Raw genomic sequence first — 13,740 nt, 5'->3', positions numbered from 1 at the left:
TGCGGCAGCTTATGCACTGCTCTGAACAAAGAAGTGATTTCTACTGTAAAAATTACATTCATTTCTCCACTGGTTTTTGCTTCTGGCTCTACCAAAGCCATGTGGCTGCTGGAAGTTTGCCCACAAGAAATGCAAGGAAGGGAAGGAAACATTTCGCGCTCGAAAATGTTCCCCACTTCCACTTTAAATGAAAAAGCGATAGCTCTGGCTGAAAGAAAATGTGCCTCCTTTGCGTTTGTCTGCTCATCAGACCGAAAGCCAAGGTACTTGCCTATTGCCAAAGTCATTGTTTTGAGTTTGTCTCTGACCAGTTTCACAACCATCCCCTTCTGAATTGGGGTCGAGCGGCAGCACAACACAGAGCGGCACCTCCTGGCTAGCAAAAGGAATCTGTCCTGCAGTCCTTTCTCGAGGGCATAAGCCAAGGTCCTTCCGTCAACCACCAAGCCCAAGCTGGGATGCACCAAGGGTGATGGCGGCACGTAGAGAGGGGTGAAGCTCACTTGTGAGTTCCCGGTAGGTTTTTCAGCCGCTTTGTTTGAACATTTAGACTCGATGCGCTTCAAGTGTTGCTCCAGCAATGTGGCACACATTTCCTAGAATAAAAGATAACAATAAGTTGAGTGTGTGGATTTACAGCGAGAAGAAAAAAGAGGCAAGCTCTGGGTTCTGCTCCATGATCTCAATTTGCTTTACTTGAGAAATTTATAAGCAGCTTATAAATGAAAACCAACAAAATAAGGACAGCCACTCAGAAGGGGGGTGGGGGGGAGAATGGAAGATTAAAAAAGAAAACAGCATTGGAACTTTGCAGAAGAGCTTCCATATGCAATGGTCATCTTCGCTGGGAGGTTTTTAAGCAGAGGTTGGATGGCCATCTGTCCTGGGTGCTTTAGCTGAGATTCCTGCAATGCAGGGCGGGTTAGACTAGATGACCGTCAGGGTCCCTTTCAACTCTATAATTCTGTGATTCATAATCAAGCACCTCCCTTTGGGACATTTTACCTCCAGGCCAGGCTTGCACAGCTTGCAAGCTGAACACAACATTTAATGTGGCCTAACAGATGGAGGGGGGACGCGGGTGGCGCTGTGGGTTAAACCACAGAGCCTAGGACTTGCTGATCAGAAGGTCGGTGGTTCGAATCCCCGTGACGGGCTGAGCTCCCGTTGCTCGGTCCCTGCTCCTGCCAACCTAGCAGTTCGAAAGCAGGTCAAAGTGCAAGTAGATAAATAGCTAACGCTCCGGCGGGAAGGTAAACGGCGTGTCCGTGCGCTGCTCTGGCTCACCAGAAGCGGCTTAGTCATGTTGGCCACATGACCCGGAAGCTGTACGCCGGCTCCCTCGGCCAATAAAGCGAGATGAGCCGAGAGTTGGTCACGACTGGACCTAATGGTCAGGGGTAGCTTTACCTTTACCAGATGGAGGACAATCACTGCAGCAAAAAATGAGGTTTATCAAGCCTTCCCAGGGCGGGGTGGCATCCACGCATGGCTGGAAGGCTGTGCTTGGCTTGGTAGCTCACATATTACGCAGGAATGTCTAGGTATACATGTTGAGTAAGCCTCCAGCCTGGCCAGACATGCTATGAAAGGCTGAGAGCCCGCTAGATTTACAAGGCCCAGCACTGCACGGCAGTGTCACCATACCGGCGAATCGGCATTCAAGGTGATGATTTCTTCGTCGTGGTCCAACAGCTTGCAGGCATAAGCAATATTAACGGCTGTTTCCTGTTTGTCTCCAGTTAGAACCCAGATCTGCAGCCCGGCCTTACGCAGGTTTGCAATGGTTTCTGGAACTCCGTCCTGTAAACGGTCCTCAATGCCAGTCGCACCTACGACACAAAGCAAACGGAAGCAAAAATAAAACCAGGACTTTAAATAGATAACCACACACACTTAACCTTGTGTGTTTGGGAGCTGGGAGAGTGACAGTGCCACCCCTACACCACCGTAGGGACTGCCGCTACAGTGGATTCTTCCGGTAAGGAAAGAGGAAGGGATGAGTCCTCGCCAAAGAAGACTAGATAAGTAAGATAATGGACTATGCAGAACTGGAAAAATTAAGAGAATCTAATGATGAGTGTTTTATGGAAGAATGGATGCCTTTTTTGGACCATGTGAAGAAATATAGTATGATAAACTTGCGAGGTAGGATTTGAGCTATGAGCAACAGAAGTAATTATATAATATTGTGGTTATGATTTAATAGATAGAAGACAGGGCAGAAGGGGAGAAACAACAACTCCATCGAAAATGGGGTGGCAAGTCGACAAAAATAAAAGACAAAATTGTGTTTTGATTGTATATGTCAAAAATGTTGAAACTTAACAAAATATAATTAAAAGAAAAAGAAAGAGGGGATTTTTGCAGTTCCTCTCTCCCCTTAAGCTCTCATAGACCCCTAAAAAGCATGTTGATGGATCCTACGGAACAAGGTGAAAGGTGGTTGTCAACGGAGTTAACAGAGGCACTGACTGGATCAAAAGCTTTTTCGTAACTGTGAGGGCTCCACTTGCATTTCCCCTTTATTATGTGGGACAAGGCGGACTAGGAAAATCGAAAGCGCAATCAGGTGTTCCAGAATATGCTGCATCCATGTCAGCTGATATACCACCTGACTGCAAGTAATTCCAGAGATTAATGGCAACAACTGAGAGAATGCTCCTCAAGTTCACCCTCTCAATTGTTAGGCACACGCCTTTCCTTCCTGCTTGCTGTTACCTAGAAGATGCAAATCAGTCTCTATCCGAACAGCCGACTGAAACAGCAGCTCTTCCCGGTTGTCGATGGAAGATTCTGCTTCAATGTGACTTTTCAACCAGCAGGAATAGTCTTCCTTGCTCAGGACCTGTTGAGGAAGGAAAGAGGGAGGGAGGGAGGCAAGGAGGAAGAACATTCACATCAAAAGAATATAAAAGGCCACAGACCAGCACAGAGACACCGAATGAAAAACCCCACGGTTTCAGTAGGGCTGAAAATACCTCATGCTGTGTTATATAAAACAAAATTTACAACCCCCTCCCCGTATATGTGAGATACACCCCACCCCCAAAATGAATTTAGAACGTTTCAGGCACTTACTTTCTTTGCAATGCACAAAGTTCTCAGCCCATCAGCAGCATAAAGATTAAGAAAATTCTGAGTTTTGCTTCGGATTTTCTTCTGATGTCTGTCTCTAGGGTCATCTGGAAATGTTTTTTTTTTTTTCAAAAAAGCAAAACACTTAAAAATGATTAAATACCAGTAATTTTGAAGTCTAAAAATGAACAATCCTTTTCTCTCCCTTGTGGCTGGAAATAAAAGCCATATATATAATAGCAACACTAGTATCCCCCAGGAAACCCCAAATCTTCCTGCTCAAAGACAATTATTTTGTGTATGCCACATAGTTTTTCTCTCATTTAAAAATGTGCCAAAGAGTCTTGCATTATTGTTTTTTAATGTTTACTTTCTGTTCAGTTGCTTGCATTGATATAGCTACAGGTGTATCATTTATTCCATGAGAAGGACATGTCTGTCCTACTTTATTGGTTGCAATCCTATTTCCACAAAATGATTTGTGCTGGGCTGCACTAATGTAGCTCACTATGGGGGGAATCAAAGAGATGGAACTAGGGTGGTACATAGACAATGGGCCTCAGATGCCACCAAGACCATGTACCTATGGAATGTTTTGATTTTCTGGACAATACTGGAGTTTTATTAACTTTGCTTCTAAGCTTTGTGGTTGGTTTGTTTTTTTGTTAAGGAAAAGTAGGTAGAAGAGACAATAACAAGGGGAGGGACAGAAAGAAATGCACTGATATGGATTTGGAGTTTTGAGCCTTCATCGCACAGCATCAACTTTAGCCTGGTTGCTTTGCTGAATTTGTTAATACTTATGCTGGGTGGCATTTTGTTATTTTTAGATGTATTACTTAAATTATCTCTGGTGAGCCATCAGAGGTCTTCACAAAATGGAGTAGAAAGCATCTCTCTCTATATATAGATAGATAGAAAAAGGAGGGCTAAAAACTTGTTTCTGTGGCAAATAATCCTCCATTTCCCAGGATTCTCTAACCTAAGCCAATTGCAATATTCAGTTCCGTGTTGTTACTGAATAAATGAGCATTATAAATTGTTCATATTTTACATTGTAATAATAAGACGTGATTGCATTTGTCACCACATATTTCTTGAACTAGAGCTCTCTTTCAGCTAGCAAGAAACAGACATTCCGAAGCAAGTTTTTTTAGGCTGCAAGATCTAAGTAGCATATCCGAATAGGGAAGGTTACTTTTGGTGCTAGAATGACAAACAGTTCTTAATTCTGTGGTCCTAGTCTAACTGACGTATGTGAAGGACAAAAAGTCCAAGCTTGCATGTTTGTTTATTTTATTAAACAAATAATGCAGAACAAAAACGATTTCACGGCAATTTGCTCTAGTGTTTTCCAGTAAGATTAAGTTAATTATGGTAAGAAATTTGTGCTGAAACCAACATTTGCTGTCAGACTAAAGGACTGAAGTTCACGGATCCACAAGTTGCAAATGTGTCAAAGAAAACAATCCAATTTGACTAGCAAATCCGAAGTACAGAGTTCATTTCAGCCTCATATTTTATTGGCGACATCAAAGCATTGACTACAGAACATCGCCACTTTTTATTGATTTCAGATCCCCCCTGCTTAAGTGCAGAACACAAATCTCTGCAAATGGACAGGAAAAACTGCTCCAAATATAAAAATTATGGGAAAAAAATAACCCAGCACAATACATTGAATACTAGAGCGAGTGAAAGCTCATCCATTTTTAGATTTGTTCAGCCAAAGGGCCGATACCTCACTGTCAGGTTGCTGCTTCTAAAGAGATCATAAAGACAGAAGATGGTACGAACATAGTTCCTCAAAAAAAATATTACAGCAGCGCACAAATCTATCTGTGTTGTGGCAGAAGAAGAAGAGTTTGGATTTGATATCCCGCCTTTCACTCCCTTTAAGGAATCTCAAAGCGGCTAACATTCTCCTTTCCCTTCCTCCCCCACAACAAACACTCTGTGAGGTGAGTGGGGCTGAGAGACTTCAGAGAAGTGTGACTGGCCCAAGGTCACCCAGCAGCTTCATGTGGAGGAGCGGAGACGCGAACCCGGTTCCCCAGATTACGAGACTACCGCTCTTAACCACTACACCACACAGCCCTAAGCTGTTATGCCTTTTTCCATAACTTGAGAGAGGAAGTTTGTACCTGAAGAGCAGGGCAGAAGGAGATCCATGATAGCCGAATCCGCTCCTTTAGTGTAAACATTGATCTCATCGGTGAGAGGATGCCTGACCACCACAGACATCCGTTTCCGGATGGAGTCGAAGCCCAGAATGTGCAAGAGTTCAAAGGTCAGTCTCCCCAGGTGAGGCAGCTCTACAGAGACCTGGTCAGGAAGCCTACCAACCAAAGCGCAGTCGTAGGCTCTTGCTGCATAGACAAGGGCGGCTTCGTCTGGGCTCTCTGCCTCATAGCGTAGTTCACCCTCTCTCGGCCCATTGCCCAGTGTCCATTTGGGCTGCTGGGAACTGTAGCTATTGTTATTCACCTGGGCAGAGTTAGCTAGCTTTTCTTCTTCGTTGAGTAAAGTGCTTTCCGTGGATGCGGACGAGATCATGCTGGAACCAGCTCGCTGTGTCGATTTGCTGGTGGCCAGGCTGGACGAGCTGCTGTTGTTGGAGCCGGACGTCAGGCGGCTGGGCGTGAGTCTCCGAATGAAGTCCTCGATGGTCTTGACAGGAGACTTCAGCTCAAATCTGATCCGAACCTTAAGAAACAAGGACCAAAAATGATGTACAGATGGTATTTAACTCCTAGTAAATTAGCAAAAATGTCTAAAACATGCTCAAATGTATGCTGGAAATGTAAAGGAAAAGAAGGCACCTTTTATCATATGTGGTGGAATTGGCAGGTAGTAAAAGGATTTTGGGAAATGATATATAATGAATTGAAAAAAAATGTTTTAGATAACCTTTGTTAAAAAGCCTGAAGCCTTCCTTTTAGGAATTCTAGGTGCCGAAATCCCAAAGGAGCATAAAAGACTATTTATGTATGCAACCACAGCTGCGCAGATGTTACTCACCCAGAAATGGAAAGAAGATAAAGTTCCTACCATAGAAGAATGGCTGATGAAGTTAATGGACTATGCTGAAATGGCTAAAATGACTGGAAGAGTCACAAATAAATTTCAATAAGGAATGAGGAAAATTTATAACTTATCTTAAAGACCATTGTAAACAGTTAAAATCGTTAGTAGGATTGGAATATCACTTGTAGTTTAAGGTTGATTCAGGATATAAAGGAAGAGGTAAAGGGTTTGGATTTTTATAAAAGATGCGGAATTGATTAATAATAGGACCCACTAAAGGGGAGGATGGAAGCCCAGGAGATTCCTTGGAATCTTGTTTTTATGATTTATTTTGGATATATTTCTGTAAAATTTTAAGTTGAAAAACCAAATAAATAAATTTATAAAAAGAAAAAGAAACAAGGACCAACCACCAAGAAGGGATACTCGCGTGAGAAATCAGCCTATGTAAATCTGACAGTGCAAATTAATAGAAGCAGAGCACAGTGGATGTTTTGCACACATTTCTGGAGCTAATAAAAGGCTTCCAAAAGCAAAAAATAAAAACAGCGCACAAGGTTATTCCACAGCAGGCCCTCCAGATGTTAGAACTGTAGAGTTGGAAGGGAACCTGAGGATCATCTAGTCCAACCCCCTGCAATGCGGGAATATGCAGCTGTCTCATACGGGGATCGAACCTGCAACATTGGCATTATCAGCACCATGCTGTAACCATCGGCATAAACCGTCACCATTGGCCATGATGGCTGGTGCTGATGGGAGTTGGAGCCCAACAACACTACTGTGATTATATTAAAAACCCCTCAATAGTTGCCCAAGCATCTGTCCCTTTTCATCCTTTCTTGCCCTATGTGACTTTGACGGTGAAGCCATCAGGAGCAGGCACAAGCCCTAGGCATGAATAACTGTTGTCAGCCACGCGAATCCTTAAATGAGATGTACACAAATACATCGCCTTTCTCCCAATGTAGTATTCTTTGTTTATTTAACAAAATTTATATGCTGCTAAATTGTTAGAAACAAAACCTCCAAGTGGTTTAAAATCATCCTTGTATTGCCTGAAAAGAAGAATAATCAGACATTGGTTCCCCCCCATACAGCTCCAGTATAGGGTTCTTTGCAATTAAATTTAATGAGATCAACGCTGCCCTTGACAAAGTCCATGGAAACGGCAGTAAATATGCCTGGGAGGACATGCTCAGGATCAAACTATACTTTTTCAGGAGTCAGAGCCATTATCTCTGTAGGGGTTCCTTCAGAGGGAACACGCAGACACACCAAAGTCTGCAGAAGCAGAGTCGCAGCTGCCCAAAAGCATCTGGTTGGCCACTGTGAGCACAGGATGAGGGACTAGAACTAGATGGGCCATCACAACTGATCCAGCAGCCTCTTCTTAGGTTTTCACGTCACAGCTTTCAAAAATCTATCCTAAAGCAGGCTTAAGCTTCTTTGCACGGTTTCTCCCCTGTCAGGGAACTGCCATCAGCTCAGAGGCAAGAGGTGGAAGGGCAATTGTGTTACAGGGAGCCTCCGAAGATTGTGCGAAGCAGCTCTTCCTCCGGCGAGGAGGGAAGCCCCGCCTCCAGTGGGGAAGGAAGGCAGGGATCGGAAGATGCTAGAGAGAGCCACAACACTGAGCCTGAGGAAGGCGGAGGGGAGGAAAATCCCCCTTTGCCAGCGCCCTCCCTGTGCAGTCGGTTCACGCGCAGAGAGGGGAGGAGAAGGATGGGGGTCAAAAGACTGTTATGCCGGGGAAGGTTTAAGGACCGCCCACTCCCAGATCTGCTAGCGATTGAGCAGACATGGACTTGAGACGCTCTGCACTGTCAATGTCTTGTACAGATAAGAAAGCCTGGAAAAGACCGGTGGGAGTCTTGCCTGTTTGCTCTCGAGCAACCATGCCAGCACCTAACGTCCCCTAACCTACCTTCTGCCGCGGCTGGTTCGGAGAGGTGACGACCACCGTATTGCAAATGGTCAGTGCTATGAAAAAGTCAAAGATGTCAGAGAGTTCGGGGGACAGCTGCGATAACGGTCGGTCGTGGCTCCTCGTGATCTCCAGGTAGCTCGCACATTCGTCGACTTTCTGCAGCAAATGAGGATCCGGCGTGATATCTTTTTCCTGGAATCGAAAGACAGGCCAAGTGAATCCCTTGCAGGTTGGCGCATTTCGAGGGCACCCTTTCTCAAGTCTCCAGGCTGAGCTTGTTCCGCAGATGTGCTCTGTCAAGCATATCTCTGATAATCCCATCTGTGTCTCTGGAGACAACCTACTTTCCCTCGCCCCACGGAATATCGCAATCCAAGCCCTGTGCTTTACAAATACCGTTTTCCAGTATGCAAGAGGGGTGGGATAATCTCCCCCCACCAGCTTGCAAACGCTCTGAAGCAAAGTAATGACCGTTCCTTGTTTACATTGGGGTAGATAACCCTAAGAGTAACCCGAAAGCAACAATGTTTGACTGTGCACCTGCCAATCATCTTTAGAGAACTTTTCAGCTAAGACCATTGGCAGTATGTGTATTGATTCAAACGCCAATATGTTTTCGCTTCTCCAAAACAAACTGTAATACCCATTAATACTGAAGCTTGTGTTAGTGCAGTTGTATTGCAGAAAGGGTGAGCAGAAGGTAGGCTAGGGTCAGGCTTCAGGGACTCGACTTCCTCCCCCCCTTTGGCAGGAGATAAACAGAACAAAGCGAAAGGAGTCTATTACTAGTTAGAGATTTTAATGAACACAGAAAGAGAACAAAGAATCCATTCCTAGGGATGAAGGTGCTCCCAATTAAGGGTTTCCCCCACTCCCCCCCTAGTCATCCCCGTCACTTATGTGTCTTGCAACCTGATCTCACAATCACTGTGCTTTCTGTGCTGTCATCTTATCTGCTCTCCTTGAACTTGGGCTTTCCAGAGAAATTGAGTCTGTTAACTCTCTCTCTTTCCCAGTTCTTCTTCTAGCTATTCACCACCCAGTTCTTCCCAACTTCTGTCTTCTGAACTATGCCCCTCTGCAAACCACTGTTCCGAATCTATACTGTCCCACTGCTCCTGGAAAGATTCAGGATCTGGATCCGGAGCAGGGAGAGACTCCCACCATTCCTCCTCAGTGCAGACCTTCTCAGCACGATCCCTGACAGCTGGGATTTACTGGTAGATCGGTGGGTAAGCAGCAGTATATCAGCAAGGGCTACCAAGGCCCAGTAATGTAACAATAGCAATGGCCCTAGTGAGGAGTAAACTACAGTTCCCGGACCCTTTGGTGTGGGGGCGCATGTACTTTATAGGATTGGTGTATATGCAGTCAGTAACCATCATAAAAATCAGGAGAGGCCTGCTCCTCTGTCAAATTACAGTGGTACCTCGGGTTACGTACTTAATTCGTTCCGGAGGTCCGTTCTTAAGCTGAAACTGTTCTTAACCAGAAGCACCACTTTAGCTAATGGGGCCTCCTGCTGCCGCCGGAGCACGATTTCTGTTCTCATCCTGAAGCAAAGTTCTTAACCTGAAGCACTATTTCTGGGTTAGCGGAGTCTGTAACCTGAAGCGTATGTAACCCGAGATACCACTGTAGTGTCTCATAACCCTTTCAGGAATCACTCTCCATGCCAAACTCCACTGTTGCTGGCATTTTCTCTTTTATCAAATGCTCTAACCAGGCCTTCCTCCTTCAGACTCGTCCACCTTATGACAGGACAAAACTTTGCGCATGCTTTTGCAAAGCACAATCCGAAAATTACCCTGCATGTGCCTACCACCAATTGATGCATCTGTTCCAACTTTTCTCCCTCCTCCCCGTGTCTATCTGGAATCTCCTGAGGAATTCAAGGCATTTAAATTCTGCTCCCTCAGCAAAAACCAAAAACCAAAAGGAGGATACATCAGTCACTGCGCACAAACGGCATGTGATTTTCTTGCAAAAGTTAGGGATAGCCGCATGACGTCTCTTGCAGCAAAAACAGCTGTAGAGTCTGGTGGCACTTTAAAAGACTGGATTGCGACATAAGCTTTCGTGGACTCGGGCATCTGGCAAGGCGGGTTTTCGAATCCACGAGAGCTCATGCCGTAATAAACAGTCTTTAAGGAGCCACAATGTTCTTTGATTATAAAAATGACTGGCCTCAAAATTGTTGGGGGTGTGGAGATGCATAAAACATGCATAACATGCATAAAACCTGCAGAACATAGCAGGAAACAATGCGTTAGAAAACCGAAACATGAAAGATTCCAACAGAGGTATGAGCAGAGGCCTGCGCAGCTTGTTACTCACAAAGCTGAACACAGGTGTCAGGTGCTTTTGCGGTTCCCCAAAGGGAACAAAACCAAGAAACGTATTGAGCCTGTGGTGGGATGCAGTGTAGATGACTCATGGTCTGCATTTGCATGGGTAAACCACAAGTTGTACAACTCTATTCTAAGTACAACTAAGGTTCCATCAAAACTATACATTTAAAGCAGTACCGTGGTACCTCAGGTTACATACGCTTCAGGTTACATACGCTTCAGGTTACGGACTCCGCTAACCCAGAAATAGTACCTCGGGTTAAGAACTTTGCTTCAGGATGAAAACAGAAATTGTGCTCCGGCGGCGTGGTAGCAGGAGGAGGCCCCATTAGCTAAACTGGTGCTTCAGGTTAAGAACAGTTTCAGGTTAAGAACAGACGTCCGGAATGAATTAAGTACTTAACCCGAGGTACCACTGTAAAGGTAAAGGTAAAGGAACCCCTGACCATTAGGTCCAGTTGTGACTGACTCTGGGCTTGCAGCGCTCATCTCGCTTTATTGGCCAAGGGAGATGCATACAGCTTCTGGGTCATGTGGCCAGCATGACTAAGCCGCTTCTGGTGAACCAGAGCAGCGCACAGAAAAGCCCTTTACCTTCCCGCCGGAGCGGTACCTATTTATCTACTTGCACTTTGACATGCTTTTGAAATGCTAGGTTGGCAGGAGCAGGGACCAAGCAACGGGAGCTCCCCCTGTCGCAGGGATTCGAACCTCCGACCTTCTGATCGGCAAGTCCTAGGCTCTGAGGTTTAACCCACAGCTCCACCCACATCCCAATTTAAAGCAGTATCACAGTACTTTAGATTGGTCATGTATTCTCCCAAAGAATCCTGGGAAATGTAGTCTGTTTAGGGCAGAGGTTTTCAACCTTTTTGAGGCCACAGCTCCCTTGACCATCTACATTCCTTCTGCAGCACCCCTGTGGGGCTCAGGAGCCCAGTTATGTCACTCAGCCTTTTTCGAACAGCCTCCCTCTTGGAGCGTTCCCTTAGCCTCCTCTCCTCTCTCCTTGGGAGTCCTCTGGGCAGCCACAGCTGCCATCCCTGGTCCCTGAGCTGCCGCCCCCTACCCCAAAGAGAGATGCCTCCTCACACTGCCTCACGGAGGCCTACTTGCACTCTGATGTGCTTTCAAACTGCTAGGTTGGCAGGAGCAGGGACTGAGTAACGGGAGCTCATCCCGTCGCGGGGATTCGAACCGCCAACCTTCTGATCGGCAAGTCCTAGGCTCTGTGGTTTAACCCACAGCGTCACCCGCGTCCCTCACAGAGCTACGATTCCCAGAGTAGTTAAACAGGAACTCTGGGAACTGCAGCTCAGGGAAGGGAATAGAGGTCTCTTGGCAACCTTTAGACTTCCCAGGCTTCTTTGAGGTAAGCCATGGCTGTCTAAAGTGCTATGATACTGCTTTAAATGTATAGTGCAGATATGGGGCCTAGATATGGGAGGATTAAAACAATGGTTCAGCGGGAAGACGCCAGCGTAAAGGGAATACTTACCATGGGGCTACTGAAAGCCGTGTGCTTTGAGAGGATGCTCGCCCTTTTGGCTTCCACTCTGCTCCCCGTGCGCCTATGAGATTTTGTACTCTGGTTCCTGTGGACAACCTTAATGCTCTGGTGACTGCTAATACTGTCCCGCTGGGACAACGGCGCCGGTTTAGGGGCAGCTTCTTCATCCTCGGAATCAGCTTCCTGGTACATGGCAATACGTTTTGCTATTGACAAGAAATAACAACAACAACAAAATTGGCTTGTGGAAGAAATGCAAAAATGAAATAGGAGTACAGAACAGATAAAAAATGTGTTGGGTAACACTGCCAACACAACCAGTGACTAACCCCAAAGGAAAACTAACACACAGCCTGGTTTCTCAGAGGATGTGATTTGGAGACGAAAGATTGACTTAGAAGCCTGGAAGCCCCACTATTGAAATGTCTTCTGTCCTGAGGATGCTAAGTCCTCAGTATGTTGCATTCAGTTGTTTAACTCTTTGGGGAATTAGGGAGATGGGCACAATCCCCTCTCATTTGCAGGTATGGGAAGCAGAACAGGCACTGGATGAGACAGGCCTGGAAATTGTTCCGAGTGGGATGCCCGGCCGTAGCTGTAGATTTCTTACTCCACAAGTACTGGCTGCAAAGCATGCAGGTCAAATTAATTGATCATAGCATTTTAATTACAAGGATGCCACTGACAGACTATATACAAGTCCTACTTCTGCTCCAGATTTGGGTCTCTAGAACCAGACTAAAATGGAAGAAGACACCCCCAAAAGAAACATACAATGTGGATAAGTGTATAGCTCGGCTGCAGAGTGTACGTCTTACATGTTTAAGGTCCTTTGTTTAATTGCTAACTTCACCTGAGAAGGGCTGCAGCTCATTAGGAGCGCATTTGCATTGGAAGCAGAAGACCCCTGGTTTAATTCCAGGTAGGCCAGGGACAGAGCCTCTTTCCTAGCACCCTGGAGATATGCTGCCAGTTGGAGTAGACAATATGACGCTAGAGGGACAAACTGTATGAAGTGGCATAAGGCAACTTCTTATGTTCCAGCTGAAAACATAGAAAACAGCTGCCAGCCAGTATCTTGGGCAACAGGGACCAATGGCCTGTCGCTGAGTTGATAAAAATACTCAGTGAAATCAGTTTCTTGTATATGGTGCAGAAGCACTCTACATTCATGTACTTCCAGATAACCCAGCCCATGCTGATCTAGATGTTGCCGCTAAGCTGCCATGAAAACACTTAAGAGACAATGAAAGCTTTCCCCAAGAGGCCAGAATCCTTCCTGCTGGGGATACGATACAGCAAAATCCCAAAGGAAGCCTCGACGGTTTTTATGTATGCAACTGCAGCGGCAAGGATTCTCTAAGCTCAGAAATGGAAGGAGGGAAGAAGAACACCTTCAAAGGAAGAAGGACTGACGAAAATCTTGGAATATGCAGAGGTGGCAAAACGGACGGCACTGATGAACGATACAAATTTAGAATCTCTCAAAGAAAAATGGAAACCATAGCTAGCCTATATAAAAAGTCACTTCCTGCATGCGAAGACCACAGCGGGGCTTGAAGTGCAAGAAAACAGCAGAATACATTAAGAAACATGTTATCGAGGAGACGGAACCTGAGAGGCGCAATTGTACGTAATCTGGGTTATCAACATTGGTGTTGGGCGAGTGGGAAGTCATTAGTTTTGTTGAATAGGAATACAGTTGTTGAGTAATGAATGTAACATTCTATATGGGGAAAAGAATAAAATATTATGAGAGAGAGAGACTGACTATGATAGCTTCAGTTCAGGATATAACTGGCTTGTGGGAAAATGAGCCCACCAGTATCTAACCTCACAGCTGA

General features: G+C 45.4%; 1 protein-coding gene across 1 annotated transcript in view; it reads right to left on the bottom strand.

The window, feature by feature from the left end:
• The window catches only part of ATP10A (ATPase phospholipid transporting 10A (putative)), a 32,266-nt gene extending 19,593 nt beyond the window's left edge, over positions 1 to 12,673 (bottom strand). The window contains exons 1-7 of the mRNA XM_077927569.1: positions 11,885 to 12,673; positions 8,033 to 8,227; positions 5,223 to 5,784; positions 3,082 to 3,185; positions 2,722 to 2,848; positions 1,648 to 1,832; positions 272 to 596 (exon numbers count right to left, since the gene is read on the bottom strand). Of these exons, the coding sequence (XP_077783695.1) occupies positions 272 to 596; positions 1,648 to 1,832; positions 2,722 to 2,848; positions 3,082 to 3,185; positions 5,223 to 5,784; positions 8,033 to 8,227; positions 11,885 to 12,088 (1,702 nt within the window). The 5' untranslated portion in view covers positions 12,089 to 12,673. The remainder of the gene's footprint in view (positions 1 to 271; positions 597 to 1,647; positions 1,833 to 2,721; positions 2,849 to 3,081; positions 3,186 to 5,222; positions 5,785 to 8,032; positions 8,228 to 11,884) is intronic.
• Between the last annotated feature and the right edge of the window lie 1,067 nt (positions 12,674 to 13,740).

The sequence above is a fragment of the Podarcis muralis genome, chromosome 4 (assembly GCF_964188315.1).
Source record: "Podarcis muralis chromosome 4, rPodMur119.hap1.1, whole genome shotgun sequence".
Taxonomy (NCBI): Eukaryota; Metazoa; Chordata; class Lepidosauria; order Squamata; family Lacertidae; genus Podarcis; species Podarcis muralis.
The sequence above is the reverse complement of the archived record's forward strand: the minus strand, read 5'-3'. Positions and strand labels throughout refer to the sequence as shown.